Raw genomic sequence first — 27,977 nt, 5'->3', positions numbered from 1 at the left:
ATAAAATCTAAATCAGGTCTCTAAATCTAAAAGTATGAAGATTATGTGCTAGCACCCTGTTACTAGCTCTGCTGCTCTGAGACATGGCTTGGACAGCCACTTGGCCTTTCTTGATGATAACACATCCTTTACCACTAACTATATATGTACACATGAGATAAAAGATGGTCTTATTCAAAGTTGTTATTAATGGTATTGAATACCATTAAAATAATGGAAAATATTAATATGTCATTCATCAGCTAAATCTTGACTTAGAAATCCTGTTTCCAACATGTCCTTTAAATAATTTTAATGAAAAAAAACTAAGGTTAATAGATGAAACATAAAAAACAACCATACATTAAGCCATAAGAAAACAATAAAGCATGATGCAGCCATTAACAAATAAAATTTACATATATAACATTATGAAAATATGTTTACATGAAAAGATACATTAGATATGTGCATATAAATGGCACAGTTAAAACATGCTGAGGAGATAACTCAATGAAGAAGAAAAGATGGAAAACAATCTCTTAAATAAAATGATAATATCATGTTTAAAAGTGAAAAACAATCAAGGTATTACAAATTTCTGGTTTATGAAAATAAATGCAAATTCTATCATTGTTTATTGACTAAGGCTTGGAATCCTAAAGAGGTGGGGATCCTATAGATGATGAGTATATCAAAAGCATTGTCCATGCAATGATTTAGTTGATAACTTCTTGTTTATTTGCAAATATATGTTTAAAAGAGGTCAAATAAGCTCAATTGAAAATTAAATTGGACACACACTACAGAATGTAACTTTTCCTCCTCTTTGAAAACTATGTAGAATTTGATTTAAATTTTGATAAGCCAGAAACCTATTGTGTCAAAAATAATGCCATGGCAAGGATAATATTCACTCAAAAACTGTCCTAATTCACCCAAGATCACTTGGCAGATTCAATCATCTCTTAGTTCTTATTTTTGTGGCTGAAGTGCCACCATGTATTTATGAATGCATATTACTTCTTACTCAAGTTGATAATGTTCTTGGTGAGCAGCAACTTGATTTGAACTTACCTTACATGAAGACTCCACCTGCAGACCAGGGCAAGGTATTGGCCCAAGCTGGTGGGAGCTGGAGGATCTCTGTTCTATACTTTTGTGCTTATGTGTCTCTGAGGCAACTGAAAGTGCAGGTTCAGGCTTTAGAAGCTGCAAATCATCACAACAATTAAGAATAATTCTCGCTCTTTCTCCTGTCTCATGTCTTTCCAAAGTGCCTGGAAAACAAGAGTAGGAATAAAAATCTAAGCAAAATATTTATCCTCGTAGAATAAAAAGACAGAACACAAAACACTCTTAACCGAAGCATCGCAATTCTTTAAGTTATCATGCCTGATTATCTTCTTGCAACCCCAAACAAACCAGCCTGGGAGATTTTTCTAAATTATTCAAATCACCCTCTCCCAAAGTGAAATTAAAGACTTGAAAAGCTTGTCTTCCTTCGTGTGCTTTTTCAACTGCTGAAATCAACAAGACATTCAATAGTCTTTAAGAGTGAAATCTCTTATTTATTATACAGTATGCAAGTGATCAATAACAAAGAGTGATGGAATATTTTGGTGCTGTCCCCTAGTGTTCCAAATCACAAATAACAGAGTCAATAGTAGTCGGCTTGGACACCAGGTTGACAATGTTTCTGTTGGTAATATAAAATTTGAATGATTAGGATAAATAGGAATACAGATGTTTTGTTCTTTTTCCTGTCTCATGTCTTTTCAAAGTGCCTGAAAGTGCCTCACCACTTTGGTCATTCCATTTTTATTGTTGGAATGTTGTTATTATATCTGTTAGGTTTTATTTCTTATATTTTTAGAAGGGAAAATAAATCCCTCGCCCTCTGCTATTCTTCCAGTTCCAGAAGGGGTGGCTGGCAAGTCCAAATGAGAGTTAAAAAGGTGCTGGCAAGTCCCAGCTCCTTTAAAATCTAATGGTAGTGCAGGGCAGGAAACATCTGAAAACTAATTTGCTACAATATTTAAAAGGACAAGCATAAAATAGAGCAAAAGTGTCAGAAAATAATTAACAGATAGTTGTATTTTTACGAAATATGATACCATGCACTCAGGAAAAACTCAATCAATGAAATAATCATGACCTCTATCTCATGAGTTCATTTGCCTTATTAGTACTATAACACATTTTCCTCCAATTGAATAAAAATGCTAAGGGAAATAAACTTGATAAATAATACCTAAATATAGATTTCATATACTCCTTTTCTACTGCTGAGAAAGAAAGCTATGTTATTTAAGGAGAAAGATTATTAATTGTTATTGATAGTAATAAGAGAATATTAACTAAAAATTACAATAGGAAAATAGTAATATATACTATAAACCATGATGGCTTCAGAGAGGTAGATAGTTTTGAAGATTAGAAATCCCAATTCTTCCTTATTTCTCCTTCTTTCTTTCAAATTCTTCCTTTGCAGAAACTAAACTACCATTAGTTGGTATGTTGGATTCTGAACCAGTAATAGCTACCATGCTAATCTTGCAGACAGAATTTTAGTCTTGACTCTCTTATAACAATATTTTCTCTTATAATTTTTCTATATTCATAAATCAACATCTTTAAAATATTAAACTTATAGACATTCTCTTAAGCTTTCATTTTACATCAAGATTGATATTTTCAAAAAAGGGTGCTGGCAACATCAAGAAAATCTTTTCTTTCAAGAATGAGAAAACTTCCTCAAATCAAAGATACTAGTTACTAAAGCTTCCTTTAAAATTAATGCATTCGGGGGCTGGGGATGTGGCTCAACTGGTAGCGCGCTCGCCTGGAGTGCGTGCGGCCCAGGTTGGATCCTTAGCACCACATACCAACAAAGATGTTGTGTCCGCCGAGAACTAAAAAATAAATATTAAAAAAAATAAAAAATTCTCTCCTCTCTCTATCTTTAAAATAAATAAATAAATAAAATTAATGCATTCGAGAACTTTTAACTGTTTCACCTGTAAAATTCACCATCTTTCTAAGAAGTCTCAGTTGGAACACAGGGTCAGATATTTTCTTCTCATAGGTTTTCTGCAGTTCATCAAAATATGATGTATTAAAAATATTTCAAGATTTTCTTTTTTTCGAAAGGGTCTTGCTATGCTGCTCTGGCTGGTGGACACAGACTCCTAAAGCTCAAGCAATCCTCCTGCCTTAGCCTCCCTTGTGGCAAGAGACTATATAGAAGTGCACCACCATGCCCAACTTTTGAGGATTGTTGAAAAATAATTTAATGCACTTTAACACATGGCTCATGTGCCTTATACTATATATGTATAAGGCACATTTATGTATTGATATGGTTTATTTTATATTATCTTATACAAGTTCAACTATTTCTTATAATTCTTGCATTTTTCAGTAATGACAATAGCTCACCTAGAAACTTGTATTCACACACAGATAACTAATCTGCTCCAACATCTACTCTGCTATTTACAGTGACAAATGTTAACAATGTTTTGTAAATAAGAATGATTCAGACCAGGAATACTTGGAGATCCCTTAAAATCTAATAATAGTACAGGAGCAGGAAACATATATAAAAACTAATTTGCTACAATATTTAAAACAAAAAAATGCTATTTTCACTAATAAGTAAAAATCTCTCATTCTAACAAAATATTAAACATTTGTCTTTGTAACAGTTTCTCTTATGATTAATTATAAAATATTTGAAATATGATGGATTTTATTTTGTTTCAAAGAACCAATTTAAGCACAAATGTGACATAATGAGTGTTAGAGTCAATTTCTTTAAAAGTTATAGAGACAGTGCTCGCTTCAGCAGCACATATACTAAAAAATTGGAACGATACAGAGAAGATTACCATGGCCCCTGCGCAAGGATGACACGCAAATTCATGAAGCGTTCCATATTTTTAAATAAACAAGGAGAGAAATGAATTACAGTAGATGGGGTAGAGAGAGAAGATGGGAGGGGAGGAGAGGGGGAATAGTAGAGGACAGGAAAGGTAGCAGAATACAACAGTTACTAATATGGCATTATGTAAAAATGTGGATATGTAACTGATGGGATTATGCAATCTGTATTTGGGGTAAAAATGGTAGTTCATAACCCACTTGAATCTAATGTATGAAATATGATATGTCAAGAGCTTTGTAATGTTTTGAACAACCAATAAAGGGAAAAAAAAGTTATAGAGACAAATTTTAAAAACAACATATTCAAAACAGTAATTTGATTTTGCAATAAGTCCAACACAATAGCTTTTGAAAGCCCTTAGTCAAATTCTGATAATGGTTAGAGATTCCCATGTGTGCTAGTTATCATTTTATTGTCCCCAAATTAGTTCCAAATTCACCCTTCATTACCTGCTCTGGGAAAGTGGATATGAATTCCATGGATATTTTTCCTTTAGTGGATAGTGCAATGTGAACCTTTATGAATAGAGATTGATGGAAAGGTCTAGCAGAGGAAAGGGTTTTTCCTTCTTGGTTTGGTGTTCTCTCTTGCAACAGAGATTCCCAAGCACCAAGTAGCTTCCTTTGTCACATTCTTTGGGCAGTTCTGTAAACTTATTAGTGTTTCTAATAAGACATCTTTCTGTAAACCACTCTACCTGGCACCTTAGAGGGCATATTCCTGGAAAGTTTCACCAACACCCCACCATGGCAGCTTTTCTGCCATCTAGTAACAATATCTGTACCTTCTTCATCAATGTCAGGAGCTTAGCCTTGGGTGGGGGGAGCAGGGGTCTCTTCCTAGGTCAGGCTATCTGAGTTCTAGGACTAGGAGTTGTTTTTTTTAAATCTGCTATTCCTATATTCTTTAGAGTTCTTTTTACTTCTTACTAGCCCTTTCTTCAAATGAAAATTCTTTGTGATAGTTCACAATCCTTTATGTAAAATTTTCTTCTTAAATCACTATGTCACTTCTCCGCCCTGAGTAGATCCTGATGGATATGCCTAGATAAATAACTTCTGATGCAGAATGTTCCTTTAACTATATTATGCTATTCATGGAATTTATGCTACTTCAAGGATATAGTTAAATTGTTAGAGGGAGTCTATAGCTACAACACAAACAAGGAGGGTGGGCAGCAGCATAAGGAGGAATGTTGGCAAGGGATGCTTTTGATCTTTTTTGCACTGGACAAGAGACAGAGTTTCTGCTTCCTGATGTTACAGAAATACCAGAAACTGAAGGTTCGATTATTTAATTCAAGTTCTAATTAAAAAAAAATTTGCTTCCTAAAGTTAACTTTATGATAATTAGAATAGGATTTAACTTATACTTAGCCATTGGAATCAGTTTGAACATGATCAGAAAAGATGTCGACACATGTAGGAGTGAAGCATTCCTAAAAGTTATGATACTATCTCTTCCCTCCAAGTAGATGTGCAAAAACACCTTAAACTCTATCTGGTCATTGCATAAAATGTTTTTTAGTAAATAGTTTATATTTACTAATTTTCTATTGTTTATTTTATTAATATGAGTTTTGATACAATTTATTTTGGTTCTAAGCTATTCCCTGAAGATTGTGGCACTCAAAAAATTATACTTATATTGTGTGCATGTACTAACATGTAACAATATGTAAGTACTGTGTACAAATATAATGCACCACTGAAAAAGTAAAAAAGTCCCAGATTTTGAGACCCTTTGGGTTTAGGATTTTTAGATTAGGAATGCTAAATTGGTAAAGTCTATAAAAATATTTCCCAATTTAAAAATATATATGAAAACTAAATTCTGGTCCCAAGAATTTTGAGTAAGGGATATTCAACCTATGATATTTAAGAGAAAGGAGATAATCATAAGAAAAGAGAGCTTAGAACACTTAATATCCTGATAAGCAATTCTGGATCAAGTTTTACTGATCCAAAATTGCTTACCCCAAAAAAAGTCAGTGCATAAAAACAGGACTGTCAAGATCCTGAACCCGTATGGACAATATTTTCACTTGTATATCAGCTTTCACTGTCATTTCAACACATCTAACAGCATCCATTAAAAAATGTTTTAAGTTATAGTATTCTAGTGGCCATGTGGGCAGCCATGTGTCTAGCAGACGTTTTCTCTGTCCATCAAGATGGACACCAAGGTGACCTTGCAGCAGGGTGGTTCAGAGCAGACTATGGCTCCCCACTGCTCTGTATTAAAGTACTCAGTTCACTCTTATAGGATGTAAGGCCTTCAGCAAGTTATTTTACATTTCTATACCTCAGTTTCCTCATCTGTTTAATGGAGATAAAAATAATTCCTATCTCACAGATTACTGAGGATTAAATTAAGTAAACATTTGAAGAGAACTTAGAGGTTTGGCATACAGAGATCAAGTGTTGTGCTATATGACAGTGCCCTCTGTTACATGACAGTTTCTCAAACATCCCTTATGGTCTTTTAATAAACCACCTTGGCTCTCTGGCTCTGAAATTTGCCTGAACCCAGCCCTGAGGTCACAGGGATATGAAGCTTGGGCCCCCCATCCTTCTTCCTGAGACTTTTACCTTTATAATCAGCCTTTCTCAACACACTAGGTTATAATCAAAATAAGGGTAGGATTACATATTTGACTCATTTTTTTTCATCCTTCTCAGTATATTAGAATGGGGTTTGGCTTAAATTAAAGGCTAAATGACAGTCCTTAATGGATTATATGATCAGTACTCCAAAGATTTTTTTCCCCCTATGGCTACACTTCCAATTACAATTAAACTCCTAACCTACAAGTTTTATTCTCACCTCCACTTTCTTCTGTGTCATCTTCCCCTGGTGCAAAAATTAGATTTTCTTTTATTTTTCCCTCTAGAAAACAAACAAATCCTTCCTCCTACCTCTATCTCATCTTCTAGGTACTAGCTTGAATTTCCACCTTCTTAGAGAGGCCTTCCTCTCCTACTTGCATTGTTTTCTATTCCAGCTTCTCTACAGCACTCACCACATTTGTAACTGGTATATTTCAGTTGCTTGTTTAGATTCCAGATGGCTTCCTCACCAGATGCTGAACTATTGGGTAAGTATGCATTCTATAAGCTTGGAACAAAGCAGGACTCAATAAATGTTCACTGAATGGACAGATTAAAATGTACCCTTTCCCAGTAGGGAGTGGATGGGGGGACAGCTATATAGTATCAGAACATAGCAAGGTCTTAGGGTGGCAGGAGTTAATACCAACTGTGCTCATTATGACTTGGACTATAGGGTCCAAGAGAGGCCAATACTAGACTATGTGTATGAAGGAACCTGAGCCAGAAGCCTAGCCCAGCTCTCAGCTATGATGTGAGGCCATTCCTGAACCCAAGAACTGGGGATTGGAGACTGCAAGTTAGTCTCTGAATATGTAATGTTAACTTGATCTGTGCAGTAGTCATTTTCTTCCCTGTGGATTGAGAAGCAGAATATACTAGTCAAAGGAGGGGGAAAAAAAAACAAGAAAATGCAAAGAGAAGGAGGCAAAGATGGAAAGAGGGAATCAGAAAGAGGTGGTGGTCAAGAGAGACCTTGCAACTTCCTAAGGACTAGCCACTGATCTCTGTGAAACATACTTTTGAGTCCTTACAATAAATGCCTCTTTCTGAAAAAAACCACATCTACTTGGCTCCTCCTACTATCTACTTATCTAATGGACCCTGATACAGAGAGGATAGAGATGTTTCTATTGCCATACACACCAAGTTTGAGGACAGCCATTTAAACATGCATATAGAACTCTCGGTGAGATCAGAGCAGAAACAGAGGTTTAAGCATTATGGGCAGATGGGTGAGGATTAAATTCCAAAAAAGAAGGCCAAATTGAAGGAAATTTGGAGTGAAATGTTTCAAGAGACCAGCACAAACCCTGTAGCAGTTTCTGAATATCAAGAAGAAAGGAAATGTAAAAAAAAAAAAAAAAAAAAAGGAAGAAGAAAAAGAAAGGAAAGAGCCAGGCAAGGTGGTGCACGTTTGTAATCCCAGTGGCTATGGATGCTGAGGCAGGAGGATTGGGAGTTCAAAACTAGCCTCAGCAATGGAAAGACTCTAAGAAACTCAGAAAGACCCTGTCTAAAATAAAATACAAAACAGGGCTAAGGATGTGGCTTAGTGGTTGAGTGCCCCTGAGTTCAATCCCTGGTACCACCCATCCCCATCCTCACCCCGAAAATAAAAATAAGGAAAGGAGGATGATTCCAAAACTACTGTAAGTCAGGATGTTGCTATAATCAGTCTATTCTAAGGCAGTAGGATATCAATGTTTATAGGACACCTGCAGATTTTCTGTTTGTTTTTAAATAGAGCAAATAATCACAATGTGAAGCACATGCTATGAAATCTAATTTTGAAGTATCAGGTTATGTTAGGCAAGAAGTATGCATCACAAAGGATGCTGCCTTCAATTGTGATAACAGCACAAGAAAAGAGAACACTTACAAAATATTCCTTAGAGATGTAAAGAAAAGAGAAGGAGCAGCAATACTTACACTTTAATTTCCTTCCAGTCAGAAGGTCCTCCTTTGATTTTATTTCCATGGTAATTTGCCCAATATTTGGAGCATTTTCTACCTTGTACATAAATATTTTTTCAACCCCCACTGATATTTGCTTTCTACAACCAACAGAATTTTCATAGCTTGCTACCAATTAATGGATGGCTTTAATATTTAGCTCCCTTAGTCAAACCTCCTTCTACCAGTTAATAACTAGGTTCACTAAGTTTGTCAAAAAAAGGAATAGTTACTCTCCCAAAAAGGAAAAAAAGGATTAAAAAGAAATCACAGACACCTGATGAATTCATTTCTAAATGAATAAACATAAATTAGGACTAAAAAATCACTTACTGGATTTAAATTTTGTCACATTAAAAGAAAAATTTCATTTACTTAAAAATTATACATAAATACATTTGAGATAGTGACTCCCCCTCCTCAGAACACAGTAGAAAGAATATCTCTACAGGACAATAAGATTCTCCTAGGTCACCAAAAGTGTTTATAATGTAAACCAACAAATTTCCACTAAATACTCTACTTATTATGGTACTGTGAACATATCAGAATTTACTAAAAAATTCACAATATAAGATTAGTAATGGATATACATTGTACTTATATGAACAAAGATGCGTAAAAGGATATATTACAGGTAGGTCTTTTAACCAGGCAGGCACTTTCTAACTGGATATACCATGAGGTTGGGCTGTAATTAGTAACAGTTATATTTCAAAGCAGTTCTCTCTAAAACAAAATTAGTTTTAAAACATGGTCTTGCTACCAAATTTGGTGATCAAATTCATAAAATCAGATTTCAACCAAACAGCTGACTGACAGTTATAACTGAATTCCACTATCAAGGAATTTGACCATTGAATCTCTTGAAGATTTATCATTTATCTTCAGTTACACATGAAGTTTGTTGCCTTCCTCATAGAGTTTATGGAGGTGGACCCAATGCTCCATTCCTAACAAAAGCATTTCATAGTTACTGAATTTTACACCAGAAAATATGAACATGATGGGGATTTGGCCAAGGATAGGGATCTGGGGACGTGAAACTTAGCTAACCTGAATGAGAAATGAAAGTGTGGGGAAAAGGAATGCCTCTGAAAATATTAACTCAGGCATAAAGACACTTACCTTCATTCCTCAATATATTTGAATATAATAAATCTAGCTGTAAAATAGACTGTTAAAGACGTGGCTCATATGTATACTATATAAAGGCCCTAATAAGATTACAGTCATGAGTGATTCCACATCAACTTCTATACCTTAAGGGTATGGAATATATTCTTTAAAATTCCCTCACCCTTGTGAATTTAACCCCAGCTCTGACACACTCTCCAGCACATTCAGAGCAACACAAGTACTTATCAGCTAGGCCATAGTCAACCTTCACATCTAATTCTGACCATTGACCTCCAGGAAAACAGGATGGGGAGGGATATGACAGGCAAAAAAAAAAAAAAATGATTGAAATGTATAGAGAGTTAAGTTTGTTAATTTGTATATGGATTAGAAATAATGCATTAATCTTGAAAAAAATTTATACTAGTCATATATATAAATATATATTTATATATGTGTGTGCATGTATATACATGTATATATATATATATATGTATATACATGCACACACATATATACACATATACACTGTACCTGTATTTCATTTATTTGTGGTGCTGAGGATTGGACCCAGTGCCTTGCACATGCTAGGCAAGCACTTGACTGGTAAATCACAACCCCAGCCCCAAATACTAGTCTTCTTGATAAGGTATTTGCTTATAAAATGATTTTTCTTCTTAACATGTGATAACAATATAACATCCCTTATGACTAAATTTTAATTTTTAACCCCACTCTGCAACTAAATATAATTTACAACCAATTTAAGATGATGTTTGTAGAAAAGTATGATATGATACAAAGAATATATTTTTGTAGTTATCTATCATATATGGAACATGAAAATTGTCTTGTTTCTAAATTTTGTAAAATGTTATTCACTCTGTATTGTTTACATTTTTATATAAGATATGCATATTTTTAACCATAAATTATTTCAAAAGTATATTTTGTTCATCCTGCTCTTCACCGAAGTTCAGATTATTTATCCTCTTCAAGGATACACTATCCCTGAAGAGATATCTCTATCTATCATTTATTCACTTCTGGTATCAATTAATTATGTCACAATCTTGCAGAATTGATCTAGAGTTTCTCCTAGAAAGAGGAAGAGTATTGAGAAAGGAGAAATTAAGGTATAGTCCCTTAAATAAGATACTAAATGAGGAGCCTTTATCTGTTTATCTATCTATCTATCTATCTATCTATCTATCTATCTATCTATTATTGTTGTTCATTTTTGTGTTTGGAGGCCAGGATATGCTGGAGATAGGAGATAAAAAGCACTCTGACTTTGCATCAGGGCAACAGTTTGCTGTAGGAAAATCATGGGTGACCACAGCTTCAGCAAGCAAGTCAGGGTTCATATTGAAAGCACCACCACCCTCACCATAGTCCCCTGTAAAATTCAATATCATGTCAATACCATGCAATCCAAAAATTCTCTCCTATCTCTTCACCTTTCCATTTCATGGACTCATTCACCTATGGAGTCTTCTAGAGAAAGTTCTGCCCACCCAGCAAGGGAAAAGGCAGAATTCTAAGAATAATTTCTAACGACATTCATCCTTATGTGATTTTGCTCTCCTGTGACTATGATGGTAAAACATTCTAGTGACTATCATATTACATGGAAAAAAGGGCTTCACAGATATAATTAAGGCATCTCATCAGTTGGCCTACTAAAAAGGAGACTGATCAAGCACACCAGGCCTTAGTGAGCCCTCTGAAAGTAGAGTTTTCTCTAGATGCTGGAAGAAGGGGAAACCTGAGATTTGAACCAGGAAAGAGTTTGTGTGCTGCTGCTGGCTTTGAAAATGAAGAAGGCCATAGACAAGGATCAGAGGTATCATCTAAGAACTGAGAGCAAAATCTGGTCATAGCCAGAGGACTTCAGAACTACAATAGTACATAACTAAATTCTGTGCCAGAATGAGTTTGGAAGTTAATTCTTCCCCAGAGACTCTAGCTTAGAGCTCAGTTGGTAAAACTTTTATTGTGTCCTTGTGTGATCCTAAGCAAAAAAACGAGTTGAACTCACCTGAACCTGCAGTTCACAGAACTGTGAGATATTAAACAATGAAGTTTCAAGCTACTAAGTTTGTAGTAATTTGTTACCCAACAAGAGGAAACCAACACAACCAGGACTTGTGGCAATACTTTTACTCTGGACCACAGATTTAGACCTCAAATCTTTTATTCTTTTTTTCATTATTTCATATGTGAAAGTCTTGTCTCAAACAAAATAAGTAACTGAATGAATAAAGGCATGAAGATATAAAACCAAATACATGTGAAGGCTGGTTAGACATTTAAGACTCTTTTTCTAACTGCTCTTACTCTTGCACTCTGAGAATCACAAACCATGCAGACATTTATTAAACAGTTGGGAATGGAAAAATAATATACAACACCAAAAATTCCTTTTAAAACAATCTGTTTTCCTAATAATTTTTATCTAGGAATAGTAAAGGCAAATAAGGACTAAGACTATAGCTGACAAACAAAAAGTAGTTATTTGTATCTTTGGGAAAGAGAGAACTGTGGTCATTTTGGTAATTTGTACAAGGCTTGTTTCTGTTGAATAGTGGGTATCACTGCCAGGCTAGCTACTAGATGGCAGCTCTTAGATTTGTTCAAATTGGGGTAGGGTGTGGGGACAATACTCACCTAGGTTGAAGAAGAGAGCTATGCCAATCAAACTGACATCAAACACAAGCAACACAAACTAACTGGGAGGTCTACAGATGTCAAGGCAGATTCTGATTTAACAGTATTTTTTTTCAATCTATTTTGGTTTTGTAAACCATTAAGAATCACTCTGTTCCAGGATCTATTTCTAAATCATTTAGAGGGTAAATGCTACTGAGGGTACTGAGTTCTCAAATAATATGTTTACTCTGAGATATGTAATCAAAGTCAGACTTTGAGTGAGAGACAAAAAAATCTGATATTTCAAATATTCAAGCATACACCTCAACTTTATTCTGGGTCTACAAGTCATTCAGTATTCCAAATTTTTGGAAAGAGGAAAAAAAATCTAGATGACAGATGAAGTATCAGTTTCTCAGCCCATTGAAATAAAATCAAGGCCCTCTTTGATATTTAAGATCTATTTAAATATTAATGTAAATCATCCTGTAAATGCATTAGTGTAAAATTTCTGCTCCTGTTTGCCCTCTAAAAGAATAAAAGATAAAAAAATAAAAAACATTCTGTTTCCTAGGAAATCATACACAAGAGACAAAATAATGTTTCCTTATTCATCTCTCATTTAGTTATCAACATTGTCCAAAACTGCCATTATCTACCTCTAATTGGGTACTTTGTGTGTTGTTTAGTTTTAAATCAATCCATCAAAGTAGAAAGAAACTGAGGTTCAGAAGAGCACCTGAAAGGGTATTTGTATATCCTGTGGCTGGGAGGGTGACAATGATAGGTATTTTGACTTTTAAACAGCAGGGTAAGGTCAGATGCCAAGTCATAGAGTAATAATTCTGCCACAGCCCATGGGGACTGGCATGTCCAGGCCTGGGTTTAAAGTAGGTAATGTCTGTTGGCAACCTGGGGAGGAGAGCTGAAGAAAGAACTTGACTGGCAAGATAATCATTTAGGAAACTTGTCAACAGTTCATGTAAAAGCTGATGAAGATGGCCCTACAACAATTTATTTTTAATTGTTTTCAGTACCTTTGAAAATATATGATTCTATGTTTTATTGGAAGCATACAAAAGAATTGTAGTGTGTATTTGACCTGTCAAATGACCAAAGTTCATCACTAGATGTTGTTGACAGTATTGAGAAAAGAAACAGTATGTCCTTCATTAATATTAAACTAGGAGTTTCATGAAATAGCTGTAGAATTCTATATAAAGCTAGGCTCTTTAGTGAGCTCTTAATTCTAAAAAGTCATTTCATTTTTATTGTTATCTGCCCAGAGTATTCTACCCTATCCCTTCTCACCGCCATGTCTGTTTCTGTAGTTTATGATTTCTGCTGCCACCACCTGTCGGCAGTTTGTATGTAGTTGTATACACCCAAAACCATGGAATGGGTTTTACAGAACATACATAAGATTTATTGCAACAATCACTGTCCTAACTAATTTTGCCTTAGAGAACAATTTCTCCCTAATGAGGCTCCTGCTCTGATAAAAATCCAAGTGTGGGTGACTGCTCATTCTATGCTACAATATGCCACACTCCATCTCTTAGGATGCATAGATGGTAGTCAAAAGGACTCATAGTGACCTTCTGGGTATATACTCAAAATAATGAAAAGAGGGGATACAAGTAGATATTTTTACACTCATGTTCATAGCAGCAATATCCATAGTAGAGAAAAGGTGGAACCAATCCAAGCATCCATCAAAAGGATAAATGAATAAACAAAATGTGGTATATACCTAAAATGGAGTATTATCCAGGCTTAAGAGAGTAAGAAAATTCTGACACATGCTACAATATAGATAAACCTTGAATACATTATGGTAAGTGAAATAAGCCAGACAAATACTGTATGATTCTTCTTATATGAGATGCCTAGAATAGTCAAATTAATAGAAACCAAAAACAGAATAGCAATTGTTAAAGGTTAGGAGAAATGAAGGGTGAACAGTCTCATGGGTACAGAATCTCATTTTGAAAAGATGAAAAAAATTCTAGAAATGAATGGTGGTGAGAGTAGAACAATAATGTGAATGAACTGAACGCCACTGAAATATTTACTTCAAAATGGTAAATTCTATACTTTGTATAAATTCTGCACTTTTGTTTATACTTCAAACACATCGTTTCTTAAATTTTACTGCAATCATTTTAAAAAGCATCTGTGTTGATAGTCCAAGGAAAATGCAGAGAAAAAGAGAAACACATTGACAATAAACCCAGGAAATAATGAGAGAGTATGCAGAAGTAGGACAATCGAAAAAGAGGGGCCATTGACCATCAGGAGAAGTCAGTGTCACAGAAAAGAAGGACACTGATGACAAAGTGATTTCAGACAAGTCACTCACCCATGATCCAGAGAATGACAACTGAACTTGGCAATGAGGAAATCTCAGGAAGATCAGTTCTATTGGAATGGTGCAGGCAGAAGCCAGATCAAATTGCATTAAACAAATGGGAAGGTAAGAAAACAAAGACACAGAGGGCAGCTGAGATTTTGAAGAAAACTATCAATCACTTTTAAGTAGAATGATACAGAAAAGTAAAGAGTAGCTCATAATCCCTTGTCCAAAACATGTGGGATCAGCAGGCTTTGGAATTTAGGACTTTTCATATTTTGTTTTTGTTTTCTTTTTTGGTTGTTCAAAACATTACAAAGCTCTTGACATATCATATTTCATACATTAGAATACATACTGTATAACACTTATGCTTACAGTAGAGTCTAGGAGAACAGACACAACCCAAAGTATGTATCTGCAGAGAGCAGCTGGAGGAAGAGGAGGAGAAAGAGAAGAATGAGAAAGAAAGATGACAAGGACGACTTAGTAGGATAAATAACCTCATGTGAGCTAAGGTTTGATTTTGTTGCTTTACCATAAACTAATAAAAACTTTAATTTTCAAAGATTTTTAGACTTTTAGGCTGTGACATTAAGAATATAGATGTGGATTCCAAACAATTGTTAACTAGGAGACCAGAAGTAAACAGAGAGAGATTCTATGAGATGAGTTAGTGCAACCCTCTGTTTTCTATAACACAGGGCATTAGATCATGCCTTTATTTTCTCCTTATGTTTATATAGTCATGCTTTGTTATCTGATTACAACCCCCAGAATGTGTGATTGGGATTTTTATGCTATCTACAATTATAACATGCCAAATATTCTTTAAATCTAGTGCCTAAAGGAAGCTCAACTTCCTTTACAAAATCACTGATGACTGTTAACTTTAATAACAGACCAATCTTGGGGAAACTATAATGGTTGTAAGATATAGAAATAAGAACTTTTTAGAAAAATAGACATACAATGAGGAATATGTAGCAATGTAATGTAATTTTTCAAGCAAAGAGCTGATGCTTATGAAGTAAGAAAAATGTTGTGACCAAAAAAAAAAAAAAAGAAAGTTAATCTGCAGTGTAAAGTATGGGTTAACTTGAATTGTCTTATCAAATAAGTTTTTGTATGACAATTCTTTTCTTAGAATCTCAACTCACAAATATCATCAATTTTGAACTATCCCTATAAAGTATAATACATTTACTTCATTTTCAAAAACAATGTACTTTCTGCTCAAATGGCAAACTGTAAGAGGGCATCTTGTGTCCATTAGTGGAGTTTTTGCTACTTCGGTGCTTTCCAGTGACAGAAGCAGGTCCCATGTTTTTTCAGAATATGGGCTTCAGTGGAAAGTATCTGGTTCATGGAAATGTGAAAAAACTAAAGAAAGAGGCAGGCCAATCTATGCCTAGGATTTATTGACAATACTGAGATTAATAAGCAACATTATTTGTAGCACCCAAGATAAACTCTGACAATATTCCCAGAGTCCAATTTTCTGCTCACCACTCTCAAGCAAGAACTTGAACTCTGGCTTGGTTTTTACCTGGTTCATCCCTAGAAACAAAATACTTCCCTCATCAAATACTAACAAGTTAGTTAACGGGAGAAGTTGGATATTATTGATACACTCAGATGAACCAAGTGCATCCAATATCCTTTATCTCTCAGCCAAATCAGAGAACCTACTTTCCCCGAGAATAACAATCATTACAGTCCACTGAGTCTTGCTTTTCCAATCGTTTCTGTGGCAGCTGGCTACTGGGAAGTTGCTAGGGAATTGAAAGGAAGCAGCGTGGGGAGGGCAGATGGCTCCTTTGGGTTTATTTCCACTAAACGCTGCAGCTGTGAAACCCACTAACGTTCCAAGTGTCTATGTAAACTGCCTGCAGAAGGGGCCTGGCAAAGGAGAAGTCACAGTGGGGCCATCCTGAAGTGTTCCTCTTGAATGCTATAGAATAAGCCCCCATAAATACTAAATGCAAATATATGGCAAGCACACTTAGCTAACACTGATCCAAAAGTGTGATCAGTCCACAGGAATTGGTAAATATGACTACAGCCAGTGATTTTGTTAGAAAAGGAAAGCCCAGGAAGATGTCAACTGCCAAAGAAAACAATAAAGGGAACAAAAGGTGCAATTTAATTGGTAAAAGTAATCTTAAAAGCAGACAGTATTTATTTTTATCATTAGTGTGACATTGTATTATTCTCATGTTTGTATCTGAGCCTACAAATGTTCCAAAGACATCCTGCAAATACCACAATAATATGCCTCATGTATATTAAGATGCCAGAACAAAAAAGGATGGAATTGAGTAATATCTCAAGTAAAATGCATGTGTGCACATACACATAATTCACCTATGTGTGTTTTACTAAAAAATGTAATCATCTATCATAGGACACACACACACACACACACACACACACACACACACACACACACACACACAATTTTGTAGTACTGGAGATTGAACCCAAGGCTACTCCACCACTAAACTATGCCCCTGCTCTTTTATATTTTTTAATTTTTTTTTTATCTTGAGGCAAGATCTCACTAAGTTCTGAGGCTGGCCTCAAACTTGTGATTCTCCTGTCTCAAGAGGATTATAGACATGCACCACCAAACCTGGTTATAATGTAGGTTACTTCCTTAAAAGTAAGTTGCAGGTATCTAAAAGCAATAGAGAATCCTGTTCACATAAAGTAATATTATGCCTGTAACATTTTGTAGGCAGTTCTTCAAATATTTCTAACTAATAAACATTAACAGAGGCACAGGTCTGAATTTGAGGGAAGAAAATCGTAAGAACACAGCAGACTACCCTACTCAGATCAGTTTATCACTCCATCCTTAAAATATCCTCTTTATGAAAAGAGCAAGTATTTGTAAAATTATAAGATCAAATGAATGTTTGTAAAATTTCATCAAAGTTCATGTTCACCTGATAGAATTAACAGACAACTACTGTGATAATGGTATGGGGTGAATATGTATGTGCTCACATGTGTTTGTGCACATATGCATGTAAAAATGTCCATCAAGGATTTTTATGGAAGTAAAAAAATATATTTGATGAGATAAATACCTCTATTTAGTGCTATAGTATTTTTTGTTTTAATTTCATTGAAAATGAGGTCAAACTATTATTATTGTATTTTTGTTTTGGTGTTTTACTAAAGGATATGTAAAGCGAATGGAAACAGTCTGCCAAGTGAAAAAGCAGATATTGACTCATACTCTTCAACTGTAGTGCTATCATTGAGTAATTCTGATGCATTCTGCTTTGAAAATCTTAAAGACTAATAAGAGCTCTTAACCTTTTTAAGGTAGCAAACCCCTTCATTGGTCTAGGGAAGACTATGAAGCATTTTTTGCTTTTTTGCAAAAATGTCAATAAAATATGTAAGCTTATAAAGGATATTGATTATATTGAAATGCAATCATCAAAATATAAAATCACAACATAAAAATAAGAATACACATAATTCTGCATATGTTAATATGTAAGAGAAAAAATTTAAACGTATAATATGCTAAATTTAGTAATTATTTTCAACAAATGCTTAAATTCTATCACTTTTTAGCAATGTTTTTATACTTTCTGAATCTCTGTTTTTTTAAAATTTGGGATGAAATTGACATAATGTACATTTATTATACAATCCAGTGGCATTTAGTACACCCACAGTGTTGTGCAGTCCCCATCTCTCTCTAGCTCCAATACTTTGTATCACTTTATAAGAATATCCTGTATTCATTAAATAATCACTCCATGTTCACTCATCCCCCATCTCCTTAAACCACCAATCTGTTGTCTTTGTGCTAGTTCACCGTTCTAGATACTTCATATAAAAAGAATCATACAAAAGGCGATTTGTGTGTGTGTACATCTAACTTCTTTCACTTAGCATAATGTTTTCAAAATCCATCCAAGTTATTCTTTGTATCACAACTTCATTCCTTTAAGGAACAAAATAATATTTTATTGTACATACATACCAAAATTTGTTTATCTATTCTCCCATCAATGTACAATTATATCGTTTATATGTTTTGGCCATTATGAACAGTGTAATAAGAAATGTTCAATTTCTGTGTGGGAATATGCTTTCATTTCTGTTGGTGAAATTGCTGGGTCATAGGGTCACCCTATGTTTAACTCTGAGGAAATGCCAAACTGTTACCTTCAGTGGCACCATTTTATATTCCCACCAGCAATGTACCAGTGTTCATATTTTCTAACTCCTTGCCAATTCTTATTATTTTCCACTGTTTTGATTCTAACCATCCTAGTTAATGTGAATTAGTAGCTCACTGTGATTTTGATTTGAAATTCCCTGAAGGCTAGTGATGATAATAAATTTTTCCTATGCTTGTTGTCTATTTGCGTGTTTTCTTTGGAGAAATATCTACTCAAGTCCTCTGTCCTTTTCAATTTTTTGGGAGTTTGTCTTTTTGTTGTTCTATGAGAGTTCTTTATATTTCTATATATTAAACTATTAACAGATGTGTGATTTGCAAATGTTGTTTTCCCATATCTCTTCACAGTCTTGGTAATGCGCTGTGATGCAAAAAAGTTTTAATTTTATGAATTTCAATTTATTATTTTTTCATTGCACTAGTTTCCATTATAATAAGCATGTGATATGTGTGTGTGTATGTATGTATGTGTATGTGTAAATGAATGTATTCTGCTGCAAACATTGAATGTTATCATCATCCTCACCACAAAAAAATTAAGGTTTTGATCAAGTTATTGACTTGTCTGAGTGTACAATAGTGGCAGAATATTTAATTTAGTCCTTAAATATTAGACATTAGTTTGAAACACTATAAATAAATAATGAGTCATGTGGCATCATTTGTCCTCATGAGCTAAATAATGTTTTTTTTCATTTTTCATTGAATTTAACAAATATTTGTTGAGATCTTCCTATATGTTGGGTGCAACATTAGTTTCTGGGAATAGAGTAATGACCAAGATAGGTAAAATTCTTGTCCTCTTGGTGCTTTAGTCTAGAGAAGACAGATAGTAACCTCCAAATTGTAAATATGAGAGTCAGAGTGCACTTTGCTATGCTAATAATAAAAGTAATAAAAATTTTCTCCACAGTGATTCCTGTCAGTGTGTTTAGGCACTTCAGCACACTCCACTTATATACTGTCTTACACTTTGCAAACTGCTTCAAAAGTACAAAGGCTCCCTGAGATAATGAAAGTCTTTTAACAAAGAATGTCCCATATGATCACTGCAGTGCCCTTCATGGTGGTAGACACTTCATCAGAATAAGAAATAACCACCGAGCTCAACTAGAACTAGAGAGTTAGGGAGTCAGGGATAAAGAAACCATAAGCACAAGGTAGGATGACAATTTATGAAGAATTTACAATAAATGATGGTTAACATTTGATCAGCGCCAGTGGCTATGGAGACTTAACTCCTTTTTGAGGAGTTAAAACCTGACTGTGTAATATAGATAAGAGAAAGTAAAACAAAATTCAAATTTGGGTAATCTGACTCCCAGTGTTCATGTTCATCACCCCTCTGGACACTAAGCTGCTATATAAGAAATTAAAGGTTGACAATTGTGCAAATATTTAGTCGCTAAACTTCAAAATTCATATCTGCAACTATGTATATATGCATGCATGAGTGTGCACACACACACTCAATACTGCATGAGCACAAACTGCAAATTATAGTGTAGCTGTGATAACCAGGGTCACATGAGAAGAAATGAAGATTCAAAAATTGGCAGTAAACTAAAAATATATGTTGAGTAAGAACATCAGTAATTATTATAATAAAGGAAATGGGCTTGGAAAAGGTGAAATAGAAAAAAGCTCATCCTGTACTTTAATGTATCCTATTTTTCTTTTCTAAAAACAATCATCCCAAGAGGGTTCCATCTGTAATCTGCCACAACAAAATAACATGGCTTTAAGAAAATGATATACTGCAGAACTGGTGGTACCCGCAGGATGCTGCATACCCCAAACCTACTTTTAACACCCATGTAATGGAGGCTTTATATTAGTGCTGACGAGGCAGTTGACACAACATAACTTTGCCCCTGTATCTAGAAAGTAGTGACCTTGATGAGAAAGCCAAGAAACACTGTCCCTCAGAATAGTATAATTGGTCACTAGGATAACTTTCAAATTTTTATTTTATATGTATAGCAATACTAGCCATTATATAACTATAAAAGAAGGAGAGCAAGTAAAATTTGTGGACTGAAAAATGATTTCTTCACATAGTGAATTTGTTTGATATTTTATTATGGCAAAGTAAGAATTCAACCACACAATTCTATTCTATAGGGGAAAATTTGATTACATTTCTGGAAAACTGTCCTACACCTTTTCTACATATCCCTCACCCTGAGCAATTAAAGTAGACTCTATAAAAGATCAAATACCAAATATGTATTTTAAAATACAGTGTATAAACTATTAGTTGACAAAACTCTTCCTTCTTAATTTTTTTTTAAAAAATTCTTCTTAAGACTATAAACACTTCATTTATATTGCATCATGGTAGGCTGAATAATTTCTCAGCTAACTATTTCTGATTCAAATAAGAAAAAGAAATTGAGATAGGAAAAATAACTCTGAACATATTTTTTTTCTTATTCTTTAATTTCCTAGGAATAGGCTTTTGTTCCACCATTATGCTTAAAAAGTGACTGTTAAAACCCAGTGTGTGCTTTCTAACAAAAGCCATCTCAGGACTAGGGACTGGATCCTCAAGCCATGCTAGAGTGAGAAATTTCTGCTCAAGGTCACACAGCCCACATTTCCTGAGGAGGAAAATGAAGGAATTAATAAAAATGATTCACATGGACTCTGTGTTCTACCTACTCACTAGTCAGATTTTAGTTCTTTGAACTTCAGGCACCAAGCTGATTCTGAGATGTCCTTATGTCTGAAATTCACCATGGATGTGACACCTTTCAGTATTCCTGTTGGAGTCCAGGAGTACCTGGGAAGGAGAAAGTCCAGCCCTCCAACATGAGTCATAGGACATGGACAAGCAGCTTCCCTATAGAGCTTTCTGAACAGGGGAAACAATTTCAGATTTTTTTTAAAATTTGTGTCTGGTGACTCTTCCTACCAGCTCAGAAAAGTCTATCCTGAGCAGTGATACACAGCTTTCGTTTCTCCTCGATTCCCATCAGCTGTCATTTCTGCTATCAGAGTGCCTGCTTCTAACAGCTTCCCCACATGTAATTTGATGTTTCTAATCTGTCATCTAAGATTAGATGAGCAGAGCTGTTAGAACTATGTGTAAATTAAGAGCCAAGCTCTGAAAGATAACTGAAAACCCTCTTCTTCAAAACAGCTTGCAGCAGGTTTCCTGGCAGCCATTTCCTTTCTTCTCAGAGCTTTTCTTATCTAATTTCCTGCTTGACAGTCTCAAAAAGCTGACCTCCATTTGAAGGAGGTTTTACTATTATGAGTTGCAGTGGAGAACACACCAGAGTGGAAGGAGGAGACATCTGTCCTGGGGCAACAACCAACACCTAGCCCAAGGACCTTCAGACTCATAAAACCTCTGCTCCATTTCCTCGCTTGTATAACCCTACTGTCCTGCCTACCACATGGAGCCAATGAGGTACAGTGAATCATGCATGAGCTGTTATGGAAACAACCACCATCATTCTCAGAAGTCTATAAACCTTGACTACTGGCTGCCAACTTTTATGAATAAAGTTTTATTGGAATGCAGCTTTGCCTGTTCCTTTGTGTATGATGAGGCTTCTTTAGAAATACAGAGCAAAGCTCAATAGTTGCAACAGATATCATATGGCCCACAAAGCTGAAAATTCTTACTATCCAGCCTTATACAGAAAATACTTTTCTGAACCATCATATCAACACATTTTTAAAAAAATTTTCAAACAAACAAGGTTTCATTTTTCCACTAAATACCCACATGGAATATTTCACAACACAGAATGTGTGCTTAACAGAAAGAAGACATTTGTTGATACTAATTATATGGCTAACACACAAGAAATTCGTTATACATGTTTCCTGATATGTCAGTCTCTTATTTTGAACATTAAAGTCCTCAGACTATTTTGAATTTAATTCTTCAAAGAATAATTAGATCAGAGCCCAAAACTACTTCTGGTGTGTATTTTAGGGTGAAAAAAAATCAGTATTACATTGTCCCCATTGTGTCACAGCACTGAGGGCAAAAAGCTGCCCATAGTCATCAGTGCCAAACACACTGTGGGAGCTCAAATATTAATCAAAATGACATCTCCAATTTCTCTCTTTCCTAATCAGCCCTAAACATTGCAGGATATCCAGGAAATCAATAAGCAAAATGGGATTCTCTCATCACTCCGAGCCTGGCAGCACTGCATCTTTAGCCAGGATGAGGGTTCTCAATGTTACACAAATACTTTCTTATTTCAGCTGTTTGCCTCTTCCATGGGATAAGCATGCCCACCTGTCACCCAGACTTTGCCCTGCCATGCATTTGACCATACCACCTGTCACAGAAAGAAAGATCTTTTACCACTTCAAGAAAAATATGCCTGGGATTGTTTCACTCTAGAATAGAATCTTGGTGCATTTTTCCACCAAGATTTTTGAATGAAGTGAGAACAGGCTGTTAAAAAGTAATTGTGAAAAACTGAAGTGGCCTCACCTGCTACCATCCACATCTGAGGGGATAGCATAAGTCCTGACCATGCATACCACACACTCCCTAAACTTCCAAAAAACCAGACTTTAGGCACAAATGAAAATTAACCTTTGGTTTCAATCTTCTTCCATTGCCTTCTGTCTAGGCCCTTTTCCCCAAATCTCTTATCTCACTGATACATTCTGTGTTTTCTCTATGAGTTCTAGATTTGTTCTAGTGCTGAAAGATCTGAGGAGATAGCTATATGTCAATTTATTCTACCTTTATGTATTTAGAAGAGGCAGAGTGCTGGAGAAATGGAACAAAAAATAGGTTTGTTCACAAAAGAAACTAAGTTCAAACCCTACAGAGAGGATAGCAATGAGAAAAGCTAAAAGGCAAAGGCTCAGGAAAACTGACTGAAATAGAAAATACACAGACGTTCACTACTTGTGAGCTCCAGAAACCCCATAGGAGACTTGGAGAAGAAAGCTAAAATCTGCTTATGGTTGAGCAACCATGACCTAAAAACTACCACAATTGGTCAATGTGAAGTTGAACTCATTTGAGACCCAAGAACATTTAGGTTAGTTCACCCAGTCATTATTCATTCATTTGTGTGAATAGGCACCTTCCAATCAGGCTCTCCAAGCCTGTTTTGGTCTTAGCTGATATTTTCTCTTTTAACTTTATGAAAATATAAATAGAAAAGATTCCTCATCCAAGATTTGTTTTTCTCTCTTACAGGAAAAGGATAAAATAAAGATCAAGTACAGGAAACATGATGGAGCCACCTTAGCTAGATAAAGTCAGCTTGGGGGAAAAAAAGTGTTCATTAAATTTTAGGAAAAATTGAGATAGAGATTAAAGGCAACCAACAAGAAAGCCAATACCAGACACAAGACTTAAAAAACAAAACAAAACTTATTCAAAAGGAATGCTTATGAGGTGGAAAACTGAGCCATCAGCCACCTGCACAGGTTGTTGTGGGATTCACATGGGATGGTCGGTCAATGGGACAATCCTTTGAAAAAGTGAAGGACACAGGACAAATGTGAAGACACTTATATAGTTCTGAGCAATCCTAAGTTCTATCTTAGGCTGAGTTGAGGTTGCTTAAAAACTACCAGTGTAGTAGCATGAGATAAATAAATAGCCTCATTTGGATCAAATATCCTCTAGGTTAATTTGGTGATTAACAGTACATATTATTTAATATGGCAAACTAAAACAAACACTTTAATAGGAAACAACATAAATAGCCAGCTATAGGAGATTCCTGAAGTAACTAATTATTTTTTTGGTACCTGGGATTGAACTCAGATGCGTCCATTACAGCCACTATTCCAGTCTCTGTACATTTGGTGGCCCACTCGATCCCACCTATCCTTCTATGTCCTGCTCTGTCCACAGTGAAGCTAATATGATATCTAGAACTGGATAACTTTCACCTCTGACATCCAGAAAGATTAAACTAATGAAGGGGACTGCAGGAGAAAGAAGAGAATTTCCCACAATTCTCTGTTTCAGTCCTGAGGATCTGGCTATAGCTGCCTCCCTGGCATGACTTCAGGTATGAGCAAACCCTCTGAGCTTCAGCTCTCACTAGGTATTAATGCTTTTCCATTATTGAGGCTTCAGCCCAACAAGTGGTAAGAGCTTCTTGATGCTGCCAGTGTCTGGGTGGGGGGAACAATAACATCTGTTCCTGGTCTGTTCCCTCATCCCTGCCCATACCTATAAATATTCCTTTGTTACAGTCTCTTCATTTGACCCACCTGAGTTGAATTCAGTTTCCTGCCAGGACTATGGCTGAAATAAAACATGGATATCTATTTATTGGCATGGAAAGATATCTGACAATGTAGATCAAAATAATAGCACTTGGGTTTATATAGTGGAACAGAATTATGTATTTTTCTTTATGATTCTTTATTGTTCAATTGTTCAACTACATACGATTATTCTGAGGGTATAAAAAGAAATAATAAAATTAAATACAAAATGGAATAAGCCTAACCTTAAGAGTACTTTACTTCTCACTTCATCAAAATTAATATATACAAAAAGTTGCATAGCACAAAGGTATCTTGATGAGGCAATGGAACCATGAACACTTGTAAGCAACAAGATATTTCTTTATTCCTGCTGGATTCTATTATCTATTAAAAATTCTGTTCAGTCAGCAAGTGTTCACAATCACGAACACAATTGTACAATTTATAAGTAATGTGTTTTAGAGGCTTGGATTTCACAAGCAGAGGTCAAGATTTTGTTGCACTCTGAGATAACAGTAGTAAATAAATGTAGTAGTAAGTAAATGACTAAGCGCTTATCACCTACAGGTACTGTGTACAAGTGTTGTCGGTACTCGCTCATTTAATGCTGGCAAGACAGCAGTGCTATTACTCCCATTCCACAGATGAAGAAATTGTCATGCAGAGAAGCCAAGGAATTGGTCCAAGGTTGCAGAGCTCTTCACTGACAGGTCCTAGAGGCAAACCTTGGCTCCTGAACCTATTTTATCCATTACACTCACTTACCACTCAGATGGACCCATTAACTAAGAATTCTGAAACTCTCCTAATTATGGACATATTATGCAAAGAACCACCAGAGCCCTCAAACTGACTCACGACTTATTAGCTGTGCAACCTTGCACATTTACATCACATATTGACAATTCCTCATCAATAAAATGGTGACTGATACCTCTAGCTATGAGACTCTAACTCATACGAGCAAATGAGCATGGTAGCTTTCAAAGACATATAACAAGATACAAATGTAAGGTTTATGCCACACCCTCAAAACATGAGTACATTAGTCACCAACATTAACACACAACAGTCAAAGGTAAAGAAAACAGCAATTACTTGGGTGAAGTATGGCTCTAAACTATAATATTATAAACTACCCACTCTGTTAATAACACCCAACATAAAACCACCACTGATTAATCAATAAAAATCATGCAATAGTTTCAGTGAAATGTACTCTCAAGTGAACTCTCCTGACTCACATTCATTAATTACATCACCTAATTTGATATGTTCCAGCATTTTCTGAAATATATTATTCTCAATCTTCAGTTATGTAGTAAAACTTTTTTTTAAAAAAAACATTTAAAGTTCAAACTATACATTCTGTGTGGTATAATACCAAAAGTTCAAGTAAGCCACTCAGTTTTCAGTTTCCCTGACTCAACTTTTTGGAGTTTTACAATTAATTATATTCCATTATTACTGATCATCAATTAGCTCAAAATGTTGCTGAGATGGTGAGTATGCTGAAGAAGGCAGAATTTAATGATACTTTGAGACCAGTAGGACACTAAATTTCTCTCTTGTTAATAATTAAAGTAGATAACTTGTGTTTTTATTTATAGCTTCCAGAAATATCCGGCTCATTCCTGTGCACTGCCCTGTCAGCTAATCATCAGCTGGTCAGGATCTGACTTAGGCCATTGTGTTGTATTTTCCACATGTCTTCAACTGAAGCTATTTGCAGCCCAACCAAACCTTAAAGCAAGTGATGTCATTTCTGTGTCCTCTCTAGAACTTTCCACACACTTATACATCACAAATATATAAAGAATCAGAAAGGGTAAAATATCAATTTACCTGTTTCAATTTCCCAGATATAGACAGAATCGTCAGCACATCCAACAATTAAAAAGTTCTCAACTGGGTGCCATTTTATCATCCTCACAGGGAAAAGATGCTTCCGAGCACGCAGGAGGCACCTCCTTCCCTCCAGGTGAAGGAGAGACACAGAATGGTCACTGCACACACAGCAAATTATCTGATCATCCCTCAGCTGTGACAAAAACAACAAGCTTATATAAGTAAACAGTCAAATGTTTTCTTTTTCATTATATTTTCTCCTAACGTAGAACATTTTTTGTTAAAGCCTCATTTACAAAAGGACATTTCTACATTCTATAGCATCTCTTCACATAGCTATCTGTGGAGGAGCTTTAAAAGCAGAGTGAAGTTTAAACTCAACAACCTATGAGGAAGGTCAAAAGATGCAAGTAAAAAGGAGAATTCTAGGCCAGATCTACTTATGAGATAAATGAAGAACTTGATCATAACTCAGCAAATTCAGACAGTGAGACAGACATCGGAAATAATGCAGAATAAAATAAACCCCAGAACTAATTTGTTGCCACAAAAAGAAGCTATTTGTAGACACAAGCTTAGGTCCAAGGGTATCATGAGCTGAGAGTTTCCACTTAAAGCCTCAAAATGTGATTTGGTGCTGTTCCCAGAACTATACAGATTCTAATCCAAACAGGAAACTCAGTGTAGACACAATCTAAAAGAGGTAAGCATTAGATAGTTCCAACTGAATGCACCGCTTCAAAGACACAAGGACCAAAAATAGGCTCCTAAGGACAAGAATCCTTAAGACACTTTTTAAAAAGTCAGCATGTGGTTACCTTGGCCACAGTGTAGGACAATGACCATCCATGCTGGGTATTGTTGATCTACCCAGAATTTCAGCTGTTGTGTTTATAGCACCAATGGAGATCTCTTGAGACCTCCCAGGACCCATCATCAACCTCTCTGTGGGGTACTAGAGAACATATTTTCTTTCCTAATTATTTTTTAAGGAGATTACATAAATCCAAAGGGAAAAAAATTACAAAATGGCAGGTGCTATACATATGGAGCCTAGACTTATTGAATGAATTAAATATCATT

At 35.3% G+C, this 27,977-nt stretch overlaps 1 protein-coding gene and 1 non-coding gene across 6 annotated transcripts in view; one reads left to right on the top strand and one right to left on the bottom strand.

The window, feature by feature from the left end:
- Wdr72 (WD repeat domain 72) overlaps positions 1–27,977 on the bottom strand; it is a 236,199-nt gene that overhangs the window by 160,323 nt on the left and 47,899 nt on the right. For all 5 annotated transcript variants that reach the window (XM_078049592.1, XM_078049591.1, XM_078049595.1 and 2 more), the window contains exons 13-14: positions 26,892–27,087; positions 1,057–1,259 (exon numbers count right to left, since the gene is read on the bottom strand). In XM_078049592.1, coding sequence (XP_077905718.1) covers positions 1,057–1,259; positions 26,892–27,087 — 399 coding nt within the window. The remainder of the gene's footprint in view (positions 1–1,056; positions 1,260–26,891; positions 27,088–27,977) is intronic.
- LOC120886924 (U6 spliceosomal RNA) lies at positions 3,817–3,925 on the top strand. The gene has a single exon (XR_005730110.1). It is a non-coding gene; the product is annotated as a U6 spliceosomal RNA (small nuclear RNA).

Source organism: Ictidomys tridecemlineatus, chromosome 5 (assembly GCF_052094955.1).
Source record: "Ictidomys tridecemlineatus isolate mIctTri1 chromosome 5, mIctTri1.hap1, whole genome shotgun sequence".
In the NCBI taxonomy this organism is placed as follows: domain Eukaryota; kingdom Metazoa; phylum Chordata; class Mammalia; order Rodentia; family Sciuridae; genus Ictidomys; species Ictidomys tridecemlineatus.
This window is presented reverse-complemented; position numbering and strand designations above follow the sequence as displayed.